We start from the raw sequence: 19137 nt of genomic DNA, 5'->3' as shown, positions 1-19137 counted from the left end.
AATGCAATTTGGGATGGAAGCAGAGGGAAAGGGAAATCTGCAAAGGAAAATCAACAGATTGAGCAAACTAGAAAGAAGTAGAGTATATTGTAGGAAAATATAACTTTAAGCACATTCGTAGTAATAATAATGTTATTTTTATATGGGTAAAACTGTTAAATGTTTGTGGTGGGATCTTTGTGTGTTTGTCATAAGCCACAGAAAGTAAACACTAATGAACTGCGAACAACTTGGAAGCCAAATGGTATGTTGGCTGTTTCAAGCATCAAAGTAAGAAAGCTTTGCTGAGAGGATGCAGGATTTTAACAAGACCTCATTTTAGTGTGTAGTACACAAAACTGGAGGTGGATATACTTGCCTTGTTGTCAGCACAGTGCAAATTCAGTGGTCTAATTTTGGCATGAGAGGGTTTTGTAAGGATGGATTGAGTAAGATTAGATCATGCTCGTTGGAGTAGAGAAGAATGAAAGGTAGCCTCATTGACACCTACAAGATTTTGAGACAGATTCAAAGATTGGAAACTGGGAGGTTGTTTGCTCCACTGGAGAGTCTAGAACTAGGGACATAATATGAAGATGAAGACATCTAAGGCTGAGGCGAAAAATTTCTTCAAGTGGAGTGTTATAACCTTTGGAATTCTTCATTCTGTTGCTCTTCTACCATAGTCTGTTATCCTTCACTATCTTGAAGGAGAAAGGCACAGGACTATCATTGTACTTAAGGGACAGATGAAAATGTGAGCTTATTGTCATCTATAACTTGTAAATAAGACATTATGGAATGAAGGTAAAATGGCATGTGAGAAGGAGTTTTAGGCATGAGGATACTGTTATCTTCATAGAGGTAAGATATTACAAATGTATCTGTCCCCTGCTGATTTGGTGTGACTGCCTGCGATTATGTGGCATCTTGTCCTATAAAACAGGAGGATGTATTAGTGTTTTGTATGTGTTCGAGTAGTGTGCTTTAATGATTGAATAATTGGTACAATGTTCAAGCTGTGTGATGTAAGCATGAGATGTACTGTAGTGGATCATACAAATGTTAGATTTGTGTTCGAACTGAGCAAGATTCATGGTAGCTAACTGATGCAGTTGTAGTCCATTGGCAGTTTCTGATGTTATTGTTCCAATTGATAAGGTATGGCACTTGAAGATGTATGTATTTGCCACATCTTTGAGGCCATTGTACTTTTTACCATTATACCCAAGTCTTTGTGGGCTTGACTTTGTTTACTGTCATTTGAAGCTTCTTCATCTCGGTACCTTTTGGAATTTGTACATGGAGGGCCTGCTGCCCAGTACAAGAATAGAACATTTCATCTATTTTGCACCTCCTTCATAATGGCATCAAATGCAGTGCTGGAAAATGGTGATAACCACAACTCTTCCATATTGAGTCATTTTTGATTTCCCCTAGCTGAGATTGAGTTTGAGAACGTGAGTCAGAACCAGCTGTAGTTGCAGTGTGCCTCCTCTTTGCAATGCAGACAGCTTCAAGTGGTGTGTTCTAACTTTGTATTGCTAGCCTCTGGGGAATTTAGGCCTGTACGCCAATCATGTAAATAAGCAAATCACACAGCATTGATGCACTGTCATCATCAGAAGCAATTTTTGGGACTTCTTGGGACTTGTGTCATTCATCCTCATACTCTTGAAGAATCAGAAGGAGACTATTCAACTTCTCATGCACATTCTGTTGTTCAATTAAACCATGCCTGATCTTGTGGCCTGCCTCCATATACAGTATCTGTCTTTACTCCAAGATCCCTTGGTGCCCCGAGATAACAAATCTATTGACTGATACCTTGATAATTTCAGTTGACCCAACATCTACAGCATTTTGAAAGAGAGAACTTCACATTTCTAATACTCTGAGTGAAATATCAATCCTTGGCCCAGTTCAAACTTTAAATTATTGCTTTCTCGTACGTTTACCCAGTGAATGTGTGTGGCAGTGTATCTCTGCTTAATGCGGGATTGAAGTGGGTTTATAAGTAGAATAGCTGTTTTTCTTTGTTTAAATTATGTTGCACAGGAAATTGCCTGGCTCCATTAAAATCATTTTCAGTTCTGTCCTGCATAATTTAGAAAAAAGACTATGCAATGAGCAGGAAGTTCCCAGCTTATAAATATTTGATATACTTATAATACCTAGACACCATTGTTCTTTTGATGTTTGTTTTTTTTTCATCTAACTAGAACCTTTCTTAATTACTCTCAAAGGATTGTAACTTCGAATCTCATTATTCTTGGGATTCTTTAGATGACATGTGCAAAGTTAATCATTGTATTCACATTACATATTAATCCATAATTTAAATAATTTCAATTGTTTTGAGGTTTTGAATATTGTCTCTATTTGGACTTTAAGTGATAATTAAGATTGGTGAGAGGAAAAAGTGAAAGCATAATTTCAGCTTTCAGCCTTTTGCATTCCGTATGAGAATTTGTTTCTACTGTATCAGTCGGAGTTTTAAATATTCATTCAGGATTTCAAGAATCTTTCATCAAAATTACTTAAATCAGCCCCTTCCTAGATGAAAATAAGTACTAATGGAAATTCTCAGCGACTTGGAGAGCAACAGAATTAGCAGGTCAGATCATGCTGACACAGTTCCATAGATCCAACAGTTTTAAAACAGACAGATTGTGGGCCATTAGCAGCAGTAGAATTGTTCTCTAGCATATCTTGCAAATCAAACCGGGGACCAACTCTTATTCAGTTGGGATTATGGAAGGATATACTGGAATCAGCACTGTGCCTATCTTGAAATCTGGTAACTTTATAAATTTAACACAAGAGACAATGGATACTAAGCAATCCTATCATCAACAGATTATATAAAATCTCTATACTTCTGTCACATCCAGAAGTAAATAGTGATGGACAATTAGACAGCTAACTGAAGCAGGAATCTTCAACAACTTTCCTGTAAATTAGTAATCAAATGCCCAACCAAACTAATCCCTTCTGCCTACACAATGTCCATATCCCTCCATTTCCCACACATGCCTCTGTTATATTTGCCTCCACCACCACCCCTGGCAGTGCATCCCAGGCACCAACCACGTTAAAAAAAACTTGTCCCGCACACCTTCTTTGAACTTGCCCCCTCTCACCTTAAATGCATGCCCTCTGGTGTTAGACTTGGTATTAGACCTCTTGTATTGGACCAATTTGCTTCCTGATGCTGAGTTTGCATTGAACTAAACCATTTGGACACATCTCATTACAGTCTTGCTTAAAATATGAATTCCAGATGTGAGGTTGAGGTGGCCACCCTTCACATAAAGACAGCCGCTGATTAAGTGTGGTATTGAGTAACCTTGATAAAATTGAAGTCATAGGAATCAGGGGGAATACATATTATCTGGGCTCAAACCAACTGTAAAGGAAGATGTTACAGATCAGTCATCTTAGTCTTAGGATATTGTTGCAGGAGTTTCAATCTTCAGTTGCTTCAACAGTGGCTTTTCCTCTGTTTTGTCATAAGTGAAGATGGTTGCTGATGAAAGCATTTGCAATTCCACATATAGTGAACAGCCTGTGCCTGCATTAGGAGTATCTGGACTATGTTCAGGCATGAGCTGAATAGTGACATGTAGTATTCACTCTTAAGTCCAAGGTTTGCCTGAGCTTTGCTGGTCACTTTGCCTGAGGCAGTTTGCTTCCTGAATGGGGTTAGTGAGCAGGGGACTGCGAAGCATGGGTGATAAATCTGCCCATAGAAAATTCAGGCCAATAATTACCATGACATTCAGGATAAAGTAGTTCATTTGATTGGAACCCCATTCACCAATTAAGATATCTCTGTTGATCACTAGTGCACTATGGTTGCATTGTATGCCTCTACAAGATGTATTGAAGCAGCTCCACAGCAACTCTTAAACCTACAAAGGACAAGGGCTGCAGATACAAAGGAATACCATAATCTTAACTTCCGCTCCAAGTCACACACCATTCCAGCCTTAGAAATAAATACAGGTCCTCCCCAGCTTACAAACACCCAACTTATGTATAGCCCGTACATACGGACGTGCATTTGGGACACTGGTGGGATGGATTTACCGGCTGCTGTGGGACTGCAGGCATCTTCTGCTGTGTGGGAACTTGGTTCATGACTGCATTTCTGACTTGTGAACTGTCTGGGTCATGAGCAGTTTGTAGAAATAGAACCCTGCAGTCACCTAGTGAGGACCTGTAATCCTTTGTCACAATAACAACACCTATACAAGAAGACCCTTAAGAGAGCAATTAGGGATAGGCATTAGATGTTGGTTTTCCCAATGAAGCTTCCACTCCACAAAACAATTTTAAAAAAAGTTTGACAGCAGACATTGGTCACTCTAGTGTTGGTGTTATATTAGTAAATTGACCTGTCTCTAAGTTTATCGATGATTCATAATGTCAAGTATACTGATGAAGAAATTTTTAGCTTGTAGAATTTAATGTTGTGCAACTTGAGGTGATGTTGTAATTTCTCACATAGAAATATTTTTTTCTTACATCATTTCAACATCCTTTTTAATCATTATTAAAACAATATTTCTAAATGTGTTAAGAACATGGTCTTTGTCTGGATAGTCAACATGTCAGTGCCTTTTCAGAGGGACATGCTGTGAGTTTAAATAGGTGTTTGATTGCATAGAGTGAATAGACTTGGTTTGTGCTGAGTTCATTGAACTTAGGCAAGTGCTGGAAGGAATACTTAAATGAGCTTTGCTGCCCCTTGAACAGAGAGTGAAAAAAGAATCCTACTCCTGGTTCCTATCTACTGACCCCTACTAGGGCTGCATTAATAGATGCTGAATCAAGGTGGAATTTTGCTCTGATGCTGTCACTTAATGTACACCTCATTTATTACAACATCCAAGCTCTTGTAGAACTGTGCCCCAGCATGAGATGTAACCACATGCAGTAGGAAAGGGATGATGGAGAGAAAATTGTGGGTTAACATGTTCAGGTGAAAAGAACTAGTTTTTAAAATGCTAATCCATCTAATCAGTACGTTTTGATGTGTGAATATTGAAATCATGGGCGGCACGGTAGCATAGCGGTTAGCGCAACGCTATTACAGCGCCAGAGATTGGGGTTCAATTCCCATTGCTGTCTGTAAGGAGTTTGTATGTTCTCCCGCGTCTGCGTGGATTTCCGCCGGGTGCTCCGGTTTCCTCCCACATTCTAAAGACGTACGGGTAGGTTAATTTGGGGTTTAAAATGGGCGGCGCGGACTCGTTGGGCCGGAAGGGCCTGTTACCACGCTGTAAATGAAAAAATAATTTTTAAAAATTAAAAATTAAATTAAACTGAAAATGTGTAATCAGTACAGTTTTTTGTTGCAAGTCAGTTGGTAAAAAAATTTCTAAAAACTAAGTAAATATGAACATTTAAATCTGGTTTGATCTGTTTAAATGGTTATGAATATGTGTCATGTATTCCACACTGAAGGATTCAGCTCTCCACCTTTAAATATATTGTTGCCCTTCTTGTCATGTACAGTATCATGTGTCTGCTTGGCTTGGTTTATAAACTCTCAACAGTAATTCAGTGTTGTAGACTAAAGCGAACTTTGGATTTGAGTATGTAATCTATCTGACAACAGTGTAATATTCAGTCAGCACTGCATTGTCCAAGATGCTGTCTTTCAAATATAAAGTTAAATCATCTCCACCTTTTAATTCAGGGCAATACACAAGATCCCTTGGCACTGTTTGAAGTGGTGCAATAAGCTCTTCTTGTACCCTGAAACAGAATTCCTCCATTACCACCAAAGTCATCCTTCAGATTGTGTGCTGATTGTTTGTGTGTCTGCTTGTGTGACAATAATAATTACTTGAAAAGTAATCCCCTGGCTGTGAAGGATTTTAATGTGGTGAGGAGCTATGCAGATGGAATTTCTTGTACATTGTAGGTGATTGGATTGTGTTGACAAGAGACAAGGAATTCATTATTAAACTGAAATGCTGATAATTTTTATACAGTTATGTATAACTCAAACATGTCTTCAACCTTGCGCAGTGAGTAGACTTCTATTTTAATTACACTGTAATTGGAGCAATTTTTCATTTCATGTCAAAATAGCATATGTAGTGTATAGTAGTTTCAAATGGCAATTTAATTTTTACTTCCCAAAAACAAAGTAACATTTATATACTTCGATCCCCTATAATTTTGCTTTAGATCTCTGAAATAATTCTGTGATTTTACCTTTGTGACAGTAGCAACAAGAAATATCAGAGTCACTTTTCATCTGGTCTAAACTGTCAGCAGTATTTCCACTTTTGTACACAGGTGCCTAATTCCCATTATCCTCATTCACAACTTCTAGCCTCTCATAGTTAAGTATCCTGATTTGTTTAGCTCATCAGATTGAGCAAGTGAACAAATGACAGTGGAGGAAAGATGTGAGAATCTAACAAAGGCAACAAGCTCTGCGAGTCCAGCACAGAGTGCACAGCTAATTCATATGATAGATACATGGAGTTCAATCAACCTGTGTCTAGTTTTTTCAAAATTTCAACCCAAACTGCTTCTGTGCAGTTATACATAAATGACTATAATGCCTTATAAATGATGTCATGCATTTAAGTAAGCTGTAATGACATATTGGAATATTTCCTTACTGATGAGAAGTTATGAGTTATGAATGGGGCATTTATATGCTCTAACCACTAAACCCAATTTTTTATGTTAACATTTCAACTGCTATCTGTTCTCTCAAATTGGAGAGAATGGTTTTCCTGTATTACAACCATCTCTGCCTCTCAACTAGTGTCAACAGAACAGGTTACCTAGGTATTTGTCTTATTGTTGTGTATGGGACTTCTAGCTGTACCTACTTGCCTGAGACTTCAAAATCCACAATGAAAAATCATGGACCTAAAGTGTTAACAATCTTTCTCTCTCCAAAGATCGTGCCTGACTTCCTGCATATTTCTAGTATTATCTGTTTTTGAAAGTACTTCAACAGCTGTGAAGTGCTTCGGGATGTGAGATCATGGAAGGTGCAATATAAATGCAAATGCTTTCTTTGCATAAATTGCATTGTCATTCAGTTAAATGCTTTTAAGCAGAGTGTGTTGGGATTCTGCACATCAGATGCCCTGTTTAATCAATAGAAGCATTATTTAAACCTTTTCACCAAACCTAGTCCAAATATTCAGAATTCTGTATGACCTGATATAATTATCAAAATATAAGTTCAAACTTTTGCTTGTGCATAGCTTTACCTCCTTGATACCTCAGGAACATTAAATTGGGCATTGATAACTGAACTATTATCACAAATATCCAAGAAGTTACACTGAATCTGACACTTCTAAAATTCACACAAAGTAAGTTCTGTTTTAAAAATAAATTCAAATATGGGGATGTTAAGTAGAAAAACAAAATGCTGGAAATGCATAGTAAATCAATTGCTGAATGAGAAAATGGGTTAACAGTTCAGTATACTGTCTCAGCATAGTCATACAAACCCTGAGCACTCAGTATCTTGCTCCATTCTATGGCAAGGCACCAGTGTGATCGTGTGGTTTCTGTAATGAGCACAACATCATCCTGAAACTTGCATTCTGAATGATACTAAATTAATCAAAATATTTCCTTAATGGAAAGAAAATTAGCTAGTGTGCACCACTGACCCATGGTGACACATCTTCATACAGCATGTTGCAGCATTAGCAGGCTTTTCAGTCAGTCTGTGGCTTCCCATTATATTTTAGAATGGAGTCTGAGGTGGGGAAGTCTTCAAAGGGAGGGGCAAAAGTGTACAACAGAAGGAAGGAATAATTCTGCATGCTCCTATTATTTAACTTAATTAGTTGAAATACTTTTAATTAAATGGAGTGAATGGGGTGAAGAAATGGCGAATGAATGGGGTGATAAGGGTAAAGAAGTGCTAACCAATGTAATTACCAATTAAAAGATTTTGTAATGAATGTTTTACAAATTCAGTTCAATCTTGGTTTCTTATTTTCAGGGCCGTGCCCCCTTTGCATATATTATTGTTTATCCAGAATGGTGAACTACTAGGTCATCAGTTTTGCAAAGAATGCAAATTCTGTGAAATACACTTAAGTTAGAAATTTGTCAGTGTTTGTTTTCTGGCCCAGACCAGGTTGTATACTTGGTGCACATCCTAAATGTGGGGTCTTGGGCCAGGCTAAAATTTCTTGCTCAGACAAGATGCCAACGGTTGAGCCAAGAATAAGTCCTGGGAGGATGCGTTAGGGCAGATGTTGGGAGAGGTGAGATTACAGTGAGTAAATGTATTTTAAATGTTCTTAGTCACTGAGGTCTTATGACTTCCCAAGCAGAATTATAGCAATGCCCAGATAGAATGTTTTAGTGATGGTATTTGAGAAATTAATCATAGGGCCCTGGAGAAAACTAAATCATAGGATCTTTTTGTCACCAGAAAGGGCAAAGAAAGCCACTGTTTAATCACTCATTTGAAAGATGGCACCTTCAATTATGCAAGTCTCCTTCAGTACTGGGACGTGAGCCTACATTACACAATCAATTCTTTGGAGTAAAATTATTGTACTTCCTGCTGTGAATCACCCTTTCAAGAGGTAAGAACATAAGATGTGCAAGCAGAAGTGGGCCATTTGGCCCATCATGCCTGCTCTGCCATTCAATAAGATCAAGGCTGTTCTTTTACCTTAGTGCCATTTTCTTGCACTTACCCCATATTCTTTGAATCCCTTGGTATTCAAAAAAAAATCTATTGATCTCTGCCCTTAATATACTCAGTGACTGAACCTTCAAGTGATCATGTCTTTCCTAGTATCAGGTTCCTGAAGCTGATTTCCTCTGTGGCTGGACGTGCACCACATCATCCTGGAGATACCCGTTGTGGCAATCACAGTACTGAACTTAGACATGCTGGCAAAATAAAGATCTGAAGTAATTGGCTAAATTCTCAGACCACCCATCCCCATGCTAAACCCATGCCCTTTTGTAACTCTCACCCCCCCTCCCCAAATCTCTAGCCTGCCTTCTTAACCCCGAATGTGTTTCCCATCTTTGGTGCCCATCCCTCCACTTTCTTCTTTGATTCTGGCTCTGCCCGTAATGCCCCTACTGGAACATACTGGCCTGATCTCCCTCCCCCACTATGATCCCAGTTGTTAACCCAGTCTCTGCCATTTCTACCCTTTACGTGTGTTTCTGGTCCCTTCCTTCCCTCTCACAAACAGCAGTTTGTCTGATCACCTTCTTCCTGACAATAAGCCCCTTCTGCAGTGTCCCTCCCTAGACTGTTCTAGAAGGCTGCCAGTACCCATAAATATCCAATCAAAGGCTGGACCTTTTCCTTCCCTGCCATCACAGCTGCATACTAGACAGCTTTCCCTCTCACCAGTCCTTTTGGTTCAACCAGAACCTTGCATGGTGAAGCGAAACTAATCAGGCTCAAGAGCAGCACAACTCAGAACTCTTTGAAATAGTTTATTAAAATTAAACAAATGCCACAATTAAAATAACACAACTATAGATACAACAAATAATCTGGAGTTGATGAAAAATGTGGACAGAATATTTAAAAAATGGATTATTGTAGGAATTATGTAAATGAGTGGTTGATGGTCAGCACAGACTCAGTGGGCTGAAGGGCCTGTTTCTATGCTGTATCTCTCCACGAGTCCATAATGTGACATAAGATATTACATGCAATTAGCAAAAATAACTAATGTACTGCAAATGCTGTATGTTGATATGACCTCTGCATTCTGTAACTTGCACAGCTTTTAACCTTGGCTATTGCATCCACTCACATATACCTCCCTCTGTCTACATAGGCAATCAACCCCATCCACAGCTCCCTTGCAAGCTGTTATAGTCCAAGAGATGCACAGCATAGAAACAGGCTATTTGGCCCACTGACTCCGTGCCAACCATCAATCACCTATTTACACTTATCCCACATTAATCCCATTTTTGTATTCTCCCTACATTCTCATCAACTCCTCCCCAGATTCTACCACTCACCTACACACTGGGTGCAGTTTGCAGTGACCCGTTAACCTACCATCCTGCACACTTTTGTAGTGTGTGCGGAAACCAGAGCACTCACAGGCAGACTCCACACATATGGGACCTGAGGTTAAGATTGAACCCAGGTCTCTGCAATGAGGCAGCGATGTGCCAGTCTTATTCCTAACTCAAGATAATTCTGAGTCAATGAAAAACTTGCTTGCAGCAGCATCACAGGCACATAGCATTAGATAAGCAGTATTCACTAAAAAAAACATAAATTATACACAATTTTTACATAATCCACCCTGGTGATCATTTTCCTGCAAGTTGCTAGTTTGTCATGAGCCCTCCTTACTTGAGTAATCCAAAAATCATACCTGTGACAATCGGATTGATGCAGACTCTCTCTTTGATTGTCCTATCTTCATCTTGTTGGCCTGTTACAAGACCAAGAAATACCTGTCACAGCAATGTTGTATTTTCAGTCATTAGCACAGTTAAAATACTTTGATGAGAAAATACTTTGAGCTTATCAACATTCTGAGAGATTGGTAAATAGGTTTCACCCCAGTGATAATTCTGTTAGTTAGTGCTTCTAAGACTGTGGGACACAGGGTCAGATAGATCGTCTTGTTTTATGTGATAATTTTAACTTCTGGTGACATTGCCATTTTGCATTGAAACAGAAGATAAGCCTGTGCTTGTATGAGAAATACTTAAGGATTTTCTTTCAGCTCACATCCTGTTTGAAAAGTTCATCACTGACACCCTGAGTTCCTTACAGCATTCTGGAATTTTGGTTAACTTTTGACTCATCATAAGTATTTCTCAAAGGTATCTGACTACATGACCAATCTCCAGACCCCAGCTTAGAAGAGGAAGACCAAGCAGCACATTTTTGATCACAAAATGAGGCTAAGGGTCTCTGTCACAACTGAATCTTGATGAAGTGGAACTATGAACAAGCATTTGCATCATCTGAAATTAAGGAATATAGCACCACTTATAATTGTTCTATATTCATTTAGTTGTTGGAACAACCTGCTTGATTATGAACTGAAGGTAGTTTCTACTTTAGCAGAACTGGAAGTCAAAATATAAATTTTGCTCATGTCTGAGTAAAATATACCAATTTATGGAAGTGTTTTATCCTTTAGACGACCCAGTATCTCTGGAAGTTCATGGAGCTCGCTCGCTGATATATTTCTTTCAGTTTATGACCTGTATAGATTCTGTCCTGAAACTCAGCAGTAAAAGTCCTTTCACTGTCTGAAGTCATCTTATGTCGGTTGAAACTGATGGAAAGTGATAGAAATGAAACAGGAGCCTTGGGATTACAGAAATGTTTGAAATGGTCTTATATTCAGTCAAAATCATAAAGTCATACATCATAGAAAAGGGCCCTTCAACCATGGAGTCCCCACTGACCATCAAGCACCCATTTGCAGTCAGCCTACACTGATTCCATTTTACCCTCCCCAACTTACCCCTCAACTACCCCCCCCCCCACCCCCAGATTCTAGAACCTCACTCAGACTAGGGACAGTGCACAGTGGCCAATTAATCTGTCCACCCACAAGTCTTTGCTATGTGGGAGAGAACTGTGCACCCAGAGGAAACCCATGTGGTTGGAGGGAGGACATGCAGAAGCCATACAGATATGCTGAAGGTCAGGATTAAAGCTGTGTCACTGGAATGGTGAGTCTGCAGCCCCACTAGTTGTTCCACTGCATTGCCCTTTTCTGAGAAATCAATTAATTTTGTAGCTGAACAAAGCTTTGTAGCATTCAAATGCATCAACATAATTGATATTTTATGCATGGCTTGCAACCCACTGAATATGCGATACACAATGGAATATTAAAGAATTTACTCAACACTTGGGGACAGGTTGATCAACATGACTTTCCTGGTGTCAATTAAAACATGGAAAGATGCCTGCCATAACACTTTGGATAATTGCCACTAAGTGTTCTTGATTGTCAGTTGTGCATACTACAAAAAAAATTATTCAAACCACACAGCTGGTTCATAAAACAAAGTGCACACACCCGTTGTATCCAGGAATGGGAGCTTCTGATTATCATGTCCATTGGGATTTAATCAGCAGAAAAAGTGAAATACAGCCAAGCAGTCCTGGCACAAGAGCTGGTCCATCAATGTATTGTCTCCTACAACCAAGTTCCAACTGATTACTTCATTTGGCTTATGATGGCCATTGAACCAAAGCACTCTGGAGTGCACTAAAATGCCACTATAAGTGCTCATTGCCTAAAGAGTGTAAAAAAAACACTTAAGGCTGAATTCCACTCTTAGCAAATAAATTTATTTTTATATTATAACCCCTCTTAAGAAATTTGAAAGTATATGGTAATCTTCAACTTCTGAAAATTATGGTTTTTCCTGCCCATTTGCACACTTGTGTATTATGATGAAATTCTTTTATACTCCCTTGAGCCTTTGTAATGTTCCTTTCTCAAACATGTTAAACTTACTTTTATTTGAGTAAAAAAGAAAATTTGAATGTGAAACATGCACAAAAAAGTGTGTACAAAAATTAGCAGAAATATAGTTAAGTTTGTGGTCACTTCTGTTTTAAAGTTTGTGATATCTTCTGTTTTAATGAATGAGAGGATAAACGTTGATCTGTTTTGAGAGGAAATAATTTTTTTTATTGTTATCTCAGAGAAATACACAAGGAGGGAGGACCATTTTTACTCCCAAGGAATTGTCAGTGGTATGATTACTGAGAAGACCCTTTTCTTTAAGTATGGCCAGTTATTTCCATGTGGTTACAAATTCCTTAATCAGATTTCACAGTTTTGCCAAGCATGCGAGAGAACAGTATGAAAAACTTTCCAACATGCATGGAAATATGATGAAGTTGTACAAAGGACTGGGAGAGTACTTTGTCTTTGATTATAAAGCTGTCAGCATAGAGGAATTCTTCACTGATCTCAAAAACTTCAGGTCCATGTTCCTGGTGAGTACAACAAGCCATGAATGTTTTTGCAGAACTTCAAAGGTCATGCTTATTTTGTACCTGGTAACAAATAAATGAACTGAATTTTATATAAAAACAGTAAAATGTTAAGCTTTATTATCTTCTGAATAGTTTCTGCAAATATAAATACGGGATTGGCACAGACAGATTGGAAAGGGAAAACATGTAGTTCACTTCTGCAAAGATTCGAAATCTACTTTAAAATGTGGAGCCTTTTTCAATATGTACTTATTCCAGTACAAAATAAAATTATCATGCAAAGTACTATGGTGTTAATATATGATGCCATATAAACATAAGTATTTTTAACCAACTTGATTCTCATTTACAAAATGGACAAATAATGTAGTTGCGGGTTAAAAAAGCCGGCCACAGATTTCCCATCATTTGTTTTTAACCCAGTGGTGAAAATTAGTATTATCCTTTATTTCCGTGTAAGACAGAGATTAATTTGAACTTCTGACTAATTTAATTTAAAAAGATTAAATTAGCCATGTTTCCAATCCTAGAAATATTAGAATGTGTATAGAGCAGCACAAAATAAAATTTTAATATTCTTATTGACATGATATTGAAGAAGTAATGGTTCCATCCTTGTTGGTCCGATTGATTACTCCTAACATTCCACTGCAGTAACGATGAAGGATTATTCAATACAGTTGTTGCAATGAAGCACTTAATGAGCTGGGCTAAAAGCAATACAAACTATAATGTCTTCAAAAAGTTCTATATTAAATTATACTGCATCATGATTAAAAGGGAAGAACCAATAAATGGTATGATTAATTCTTGGTAAAAACACAGATCTGTGTTTTCCACTTATTGACATTTTAAGTTCTGTCATAATATGAGAAGGGAACATAAAAACAGGAGCAGGATTTGGCTACGTGACCCTCCTGAACCTGCTCCAACATTCAAAATGATCATAATTGATCAGACCTTGGCCTCAACTCTACTTTTTTATCTGATTCCTTAACCTTTTGATTCTCCTTCTATCCGATAACTAGTTCTCTCACGTAGAGAATTCCAAAGATTCACAAGAGAGGAGAAATTCCTCCTCCTCCTCCATCTTAAATGGACAGTCCTTTATTATGAAACTTTACATCTTAGGTCTGGATTCCCCACGGGGGAAAACGTTCTCATGGCCCATCGTAGAATTCAATTAGATAACCTGTCATTCTTCTGCACTCCAATGAAGATACCCAAGTGTTCCCTATAATACAACCTCTTTGTTCCAAGAAACAACTTTGAGAGCTTTCTCTGAAATGCCTCCACGAGAAGTATATCCCTCCAGACCAAAAATTGACCAAAATCGTTCATCTTGCTGCAAGTGTGGTCTCACCTAAATTAGGTGCATTTGTAGCTAGACTTCCCAGTTTATGCACTCATTTTGTTGAAATAAAGTCAACATTCCATTTGTTTTCTTAATTACTTACTGTGTCCACATGCTAACTTTTCATGTTCGAGGACACCCACAACCCTCTCTACATCAACACATTTCAGGCTCTCTCCATTTAAATATATTTCTCCAAATTCTTTACACCAGATAGGACACTTATTTCCCCCCATTTTATTCTGCAGTATAGGCAGAGTGCCACAGATAATCCTAGTATATCCATGTGCTTGATAATAAGAATTTAATGAATCTGCGTTAGAACCCTACTTGTGGAAGTTGGCTGATTGTCCACACTCATTAAATGCTGGAAAAACTGTCTTTTAAAGATTGAGTAAGTTGTTAATTTTAGGTACTATTTAAATCTGAAATTTGTGCTCTGTGTAACGGACTGAACCCAGAAACTCACTCACTCACTTGGGTTCAATTGGCTTCAAGTGTGTAGTCAATACTTTTTCGATGACCACAATTCTACGTCAAGAAACAAAAGGCTTCAGTTAATTTGTGTTTATGGAAGTTCAGAGGTTTATATGCATGACAAGCTTCCATGGCTTTGTTGTACAGTTTTAAGTTAAGAATTAAGAAAAAATATTGAGCTACAAATACTACAGTCACTTGCCCTCCATGACCACAATCCCCACCCTTGCCCCACAGCACTTCTCCTTCCCAGTTTGACAGTTCACAACACAATGTGAGTTCTGATTCTTCATCTACAAGTTCAGATAGACCATATCACTCTTCATCTGTGTGGCCAATGAAAATTGCCTATCAGGCGACCAGTGAATTGATTACTACTCCCTCTGTAGCCATGTCCCATATTGTTCACTATCTCTTGGAGAAAAGGAAGGAAGAAAAGAATGGAAAGGGAGACAATTAGAGTTGGTAGTGGATTTAGTTTTATGCAGTAATTTGCTATTGCTTTCAGCTATAAGCAAAATTGTTGAATAAAACTGAACTTCATTAGCATTTTGAATTGAAGGTATTGCCTTTACTCTTGAAGTGGAGGGAAGAATTTGGTTTGATTAACTGAGCCGTAATGGAAGACTTTTTTAATATAAACTTGCTCTGCAGTTTTCATGATGTTGTGCTTAGATTTTTGTGGCATTGTTGACTACGTTAAGAAATGATCTTGTATTGCTGATTTGCATCCTGCAGGTGGTGTACAGTTGCCTACAACGCTTAGAAAAATTCCTTTTTCCAAAGCCTTATCTTCTACTTGCACTGATGAACAGTTTTCTTTGTATTGAGAAAACTCTCAGTCCTGAGCTCAAGCAGTAAAATGTTTTATTTTTTTTTCCCAAAGGATTGCATGTACACATGCAGATCTCTGTCTCTTCCCCATACTGTCACAGGAAATATAATTATTTTCCTTGTACTAGTTGTATAGCAGTAAACTAAAGCACTAGAGGTGCTGCAGTGGCAATTGATGTTCCATTGCACAACATAAAACATATTAATACCCTAGAAGTTTCCCTTGTGAAATGTTCTGGCTCATGGCATATGGGGAAAAATCCAAACAAATCTTCATTTTAATCTTCATTTGGATCTTCATTTCAATTAAAACTAAGCCAAATTTGCGTACTGTCTGCAGAATATTTCAATTTAAAAAATGTTAACAAATCAGCCTGATCTCTGAATAGCTGAATTGTAGTTGTGTTTTATTTAGCTTAGTATTCTTATTTTGGCAGTGTTCATCTCTGATAATATTGATTGGAGTTGTTTTGAGTATGTTTGCAATTTATCTTCAAAATACTGTTAATGGATAGAAATTACTTTCTGTAGAAGTTCATGAGATATGAGGAAAGAACCCATTCAAAATTATGAAAATTTATTGAACAAAAATTATCCTGATGTCAAGTTTTTTTTCTTCTGTGATTTGATATTCCAATGTTACTGTCACCTCTTGATCATTGTAATTCATTTAAAATAAGCATTGGCTTTGTTGATTGTGTTTATATTTAATTGGTTTTAGTTCACTGTACAGTAATGGTTAATGTCTCTTCAGTTACTCAGTCAAAGTATAGGCTGCCAAGTTCAGTCGTTCTTAAAAGTTGCATCTGACATTTCTTTCCTGCAATGACTTATTTATATGGACTTCTCTGAAGGTGTGTTTTCTTGAAAAATCATTCATGATTGACAGCACAAAACCAATGAGGACAACTGCGTTTTCAGAAGTTCTCCAAATGCTTTGATTTTGATACAACAAAAGTTTGGCTTGCTTACGACATTGATTATTTTTTTGTAAAAAGTTAGAAGATCTTGTCATTCAACCTAATGGGTTCTGAGTACAATGCAATTCACATGCAGGTCCCCTCAGGACAAAAGTGTCTTCATTACAATATACTTTCTTAGCAGCATCAGTAAAACGTTTTTATGAAGAAAAAGAATAACTGAAAACAACAAAGCTTTCTAAACAGCATTCAAAATTTGCTTTGACCCTGAAGAAATTTGCATTTGAAAAATATTTGCCAGCAGTTTTATGTTCTGATGGCAGTCATCTAACAAGAAATATTAAAGAACCATGATAGGCACCGTGCTGACATAGCATTTTAAAAACTTTTATTCTTTCAGTCTGATCTGCTGTTAAGAGAATGAGTAACAGGTTATGAGTAACAGTGGAACAGGTTATCTTTGATGCTTCAAAACTTCAAAGAATAATGGAAGAGCCAGCTCCTTTACAGTTGAGGGAAAGTATAGTACTAATTAAAACTAACCTCAAGATATTAGTTAATGAATAGTAGAGATGTCTAAAATAGTGGGGCACTGGTATAAGGTGAGAGGCAGAAGTTTTAGAGGGAATCTGAAGGAGAATCTTTTCACAGACAACAATTGGCATCTGGAACACGCAGTCTGTGGAGGTGCTGGAGACAGATACTCTCAAAACATTTAAGAAATATCTAGACAGTACCTGAATTGCCAAGGCATAGAAGGCTACAGACCTTATGCTGGTAAATGGAACGAGTATAGATAAGTGAAATGATCAGCATGGATGTGGGGGTCGAAAAGTCTGTTTGCGTGCTATACAACTCCATGACTCTAATATTGTCACATGAGTCATGAGAATGTAAGGTGTGGGATGAAACAAGTGTCAGGTAAATGCAAACCTTTATATGATTGTTAAATTGCATTTCAAATCAGCATATTAAATAAATAAGTTTTGCCTAAAGGTAATTAACGTCTTCCTGGTCATCCTTTTTCATAAGATCATAGAGTTATACAGCATGGATACAAGCACTTCAACCCAACTCGTCCATGCTGACCAAGGTGTCTTCCTGAGCTAGTCCCATTTGCATTCATTTGCCCCATATCCCTCTCACCTTTGCTGTCCATGAATCTGTCCAAATGCCTTCTAGCCATTGTGATTGTACCTGCCTCTACCACTTCCTCTAGCAGTTTGAATACTCCTATCAGGCTCTCTCTCAACTAATTAGGAACAACAATTCACTAAGGGAGTTAACATTATAAAGTAAATGACAATAATTATTCCCAACTTCTGACAAATTTGTGAATATTTTCTAAATGTATATACAGATATCTTATCGTCAACGTTTGGGAATAAATAATAGGGAAATAGATTCAAACTTGGGCCATTTTTTTAAAAAATGTGTGCTGCAGTTAGCCTTTATCTCTGCAACAAAGTATTATTGTGGCCACTTTAAAAGGGTCTTATAAAGATAGCAATTTTTTGCAAAGGAAAAATATAGTAGTTGTATTACATTTTGTTTAAAGGACATTATATTCAGTATAAACTAACTTGATTGAAGCATTAGTTTTACTGCCAGATTCAGTAATCCAGTTCATTTGGGAAGGAATTAAAAACAGAAAATGTTGGAAGCTAAGCAACCTTGGTGGAGCAAGAAACAAAGTTAATATTACAGGTCATTTCAGAATATTTGTCTTATCTCTTTCTTTGCAGACGTTGCCTGGCTTGCTGGAAATTATCAGTTTTGGTTTTTATTTCAGGTTCCCAGCATCTGCAGTATTTTGCTTTCCATGATGCTAAAAATTTAATCTTTCTACTAAAACATCCAGAAAGAGAAGCTTATTATCCAACATGGATTAATACTTTCATCACAAAATATCCTCCTCAGCTTTCTTTCCCCTTAAATTATCCTGTGGCTTCAATGTTCTTGGTCCTAAAATTAATTACATTAATTTCCTTTGCTGAGAAATATTTCAAATTTCTATCTATTTCAGTAATATGGAAGTAAAATGTAATTAAAATGAGCATTCTGCCACCTCTCACATGGTGCTTCCAAATGATTTGGTGCACCTACCCAAGACATTTTGATGAGGACAATGTAATTTATTTGTAACAGAAAAATATATTCCAAGAATATAAAAACTGACACCTCACAAAACTCAAGAGTTTTAACATACCTGATTGCTGCTGTTGTTATTATTCTTATTCTTATTAATAGTATTACGTGAAAACCTAGTTAAAATGTGCTGTTACTATTTGCTGTCTCAGTCTTAATATTTCTTTCTCTGACTACAAATTAAATGCCATTAGCATCACCTGGTGTTGCTGATATAGTTTCCATGGTTGGCAAGCCTGCATAATTTGGCAAGGTAACTGTTACAGTTCTGATATCTAAATAAACTTGATTGTGTTCCCAAGTCAATCCCAAAACTTTGTTTGGCCCAATGGGATCCCAGATCTCAAACGACTCCACTGGGTGGTAAATCGGAGTTATTTCTGACTTCTGTGAAGAATAATGTTTGCTGGTGTGTTAATTCCTCTTGACTATTTCCCTGT

General features: G+C 37.4%; 1 protein-coding gene across 1 annotated transcript in view; it reads left to right on the top strand.

The window, feature by feature from the left end:
- Nucleotides 1-19137, top strand: part of diaph2 (diaphanous-related formin 2) — a 547192-nt gene that overhangs the window by 399253 nt on the left and 128802 nt on the right. The window contains exon 25 of the mRNA XM_052020928.1: nt 12801-12964. Coding sequence (XP_051876888.1) covers nt 12801-12964 — 164 coding nt within the window. The remainder of the gene's footprint in view (nt 1-12800; nt 12965-19137) is intronic.

Source organism: Pristis pectinata, chromosome 8 (assembly GCF_009764475.1).
Source record: "Pristis pectinata isolate sPriPec2 chromosome 8, sPriPec2.1.pri, whole genome shotgun sequence".
Classification (NCBI taxonomy): Eukaryota; Metazoa; Chordata; class Chondrichthyes; order Rhinopristiformes; family Pristidae; genus Pristis; species Pristis pectinata.
The sequence above is the reverse complement of the archived record's forward strand: the minus strand, read 5'-3'. Positions and strand labels throughout refer to the sequence as shown.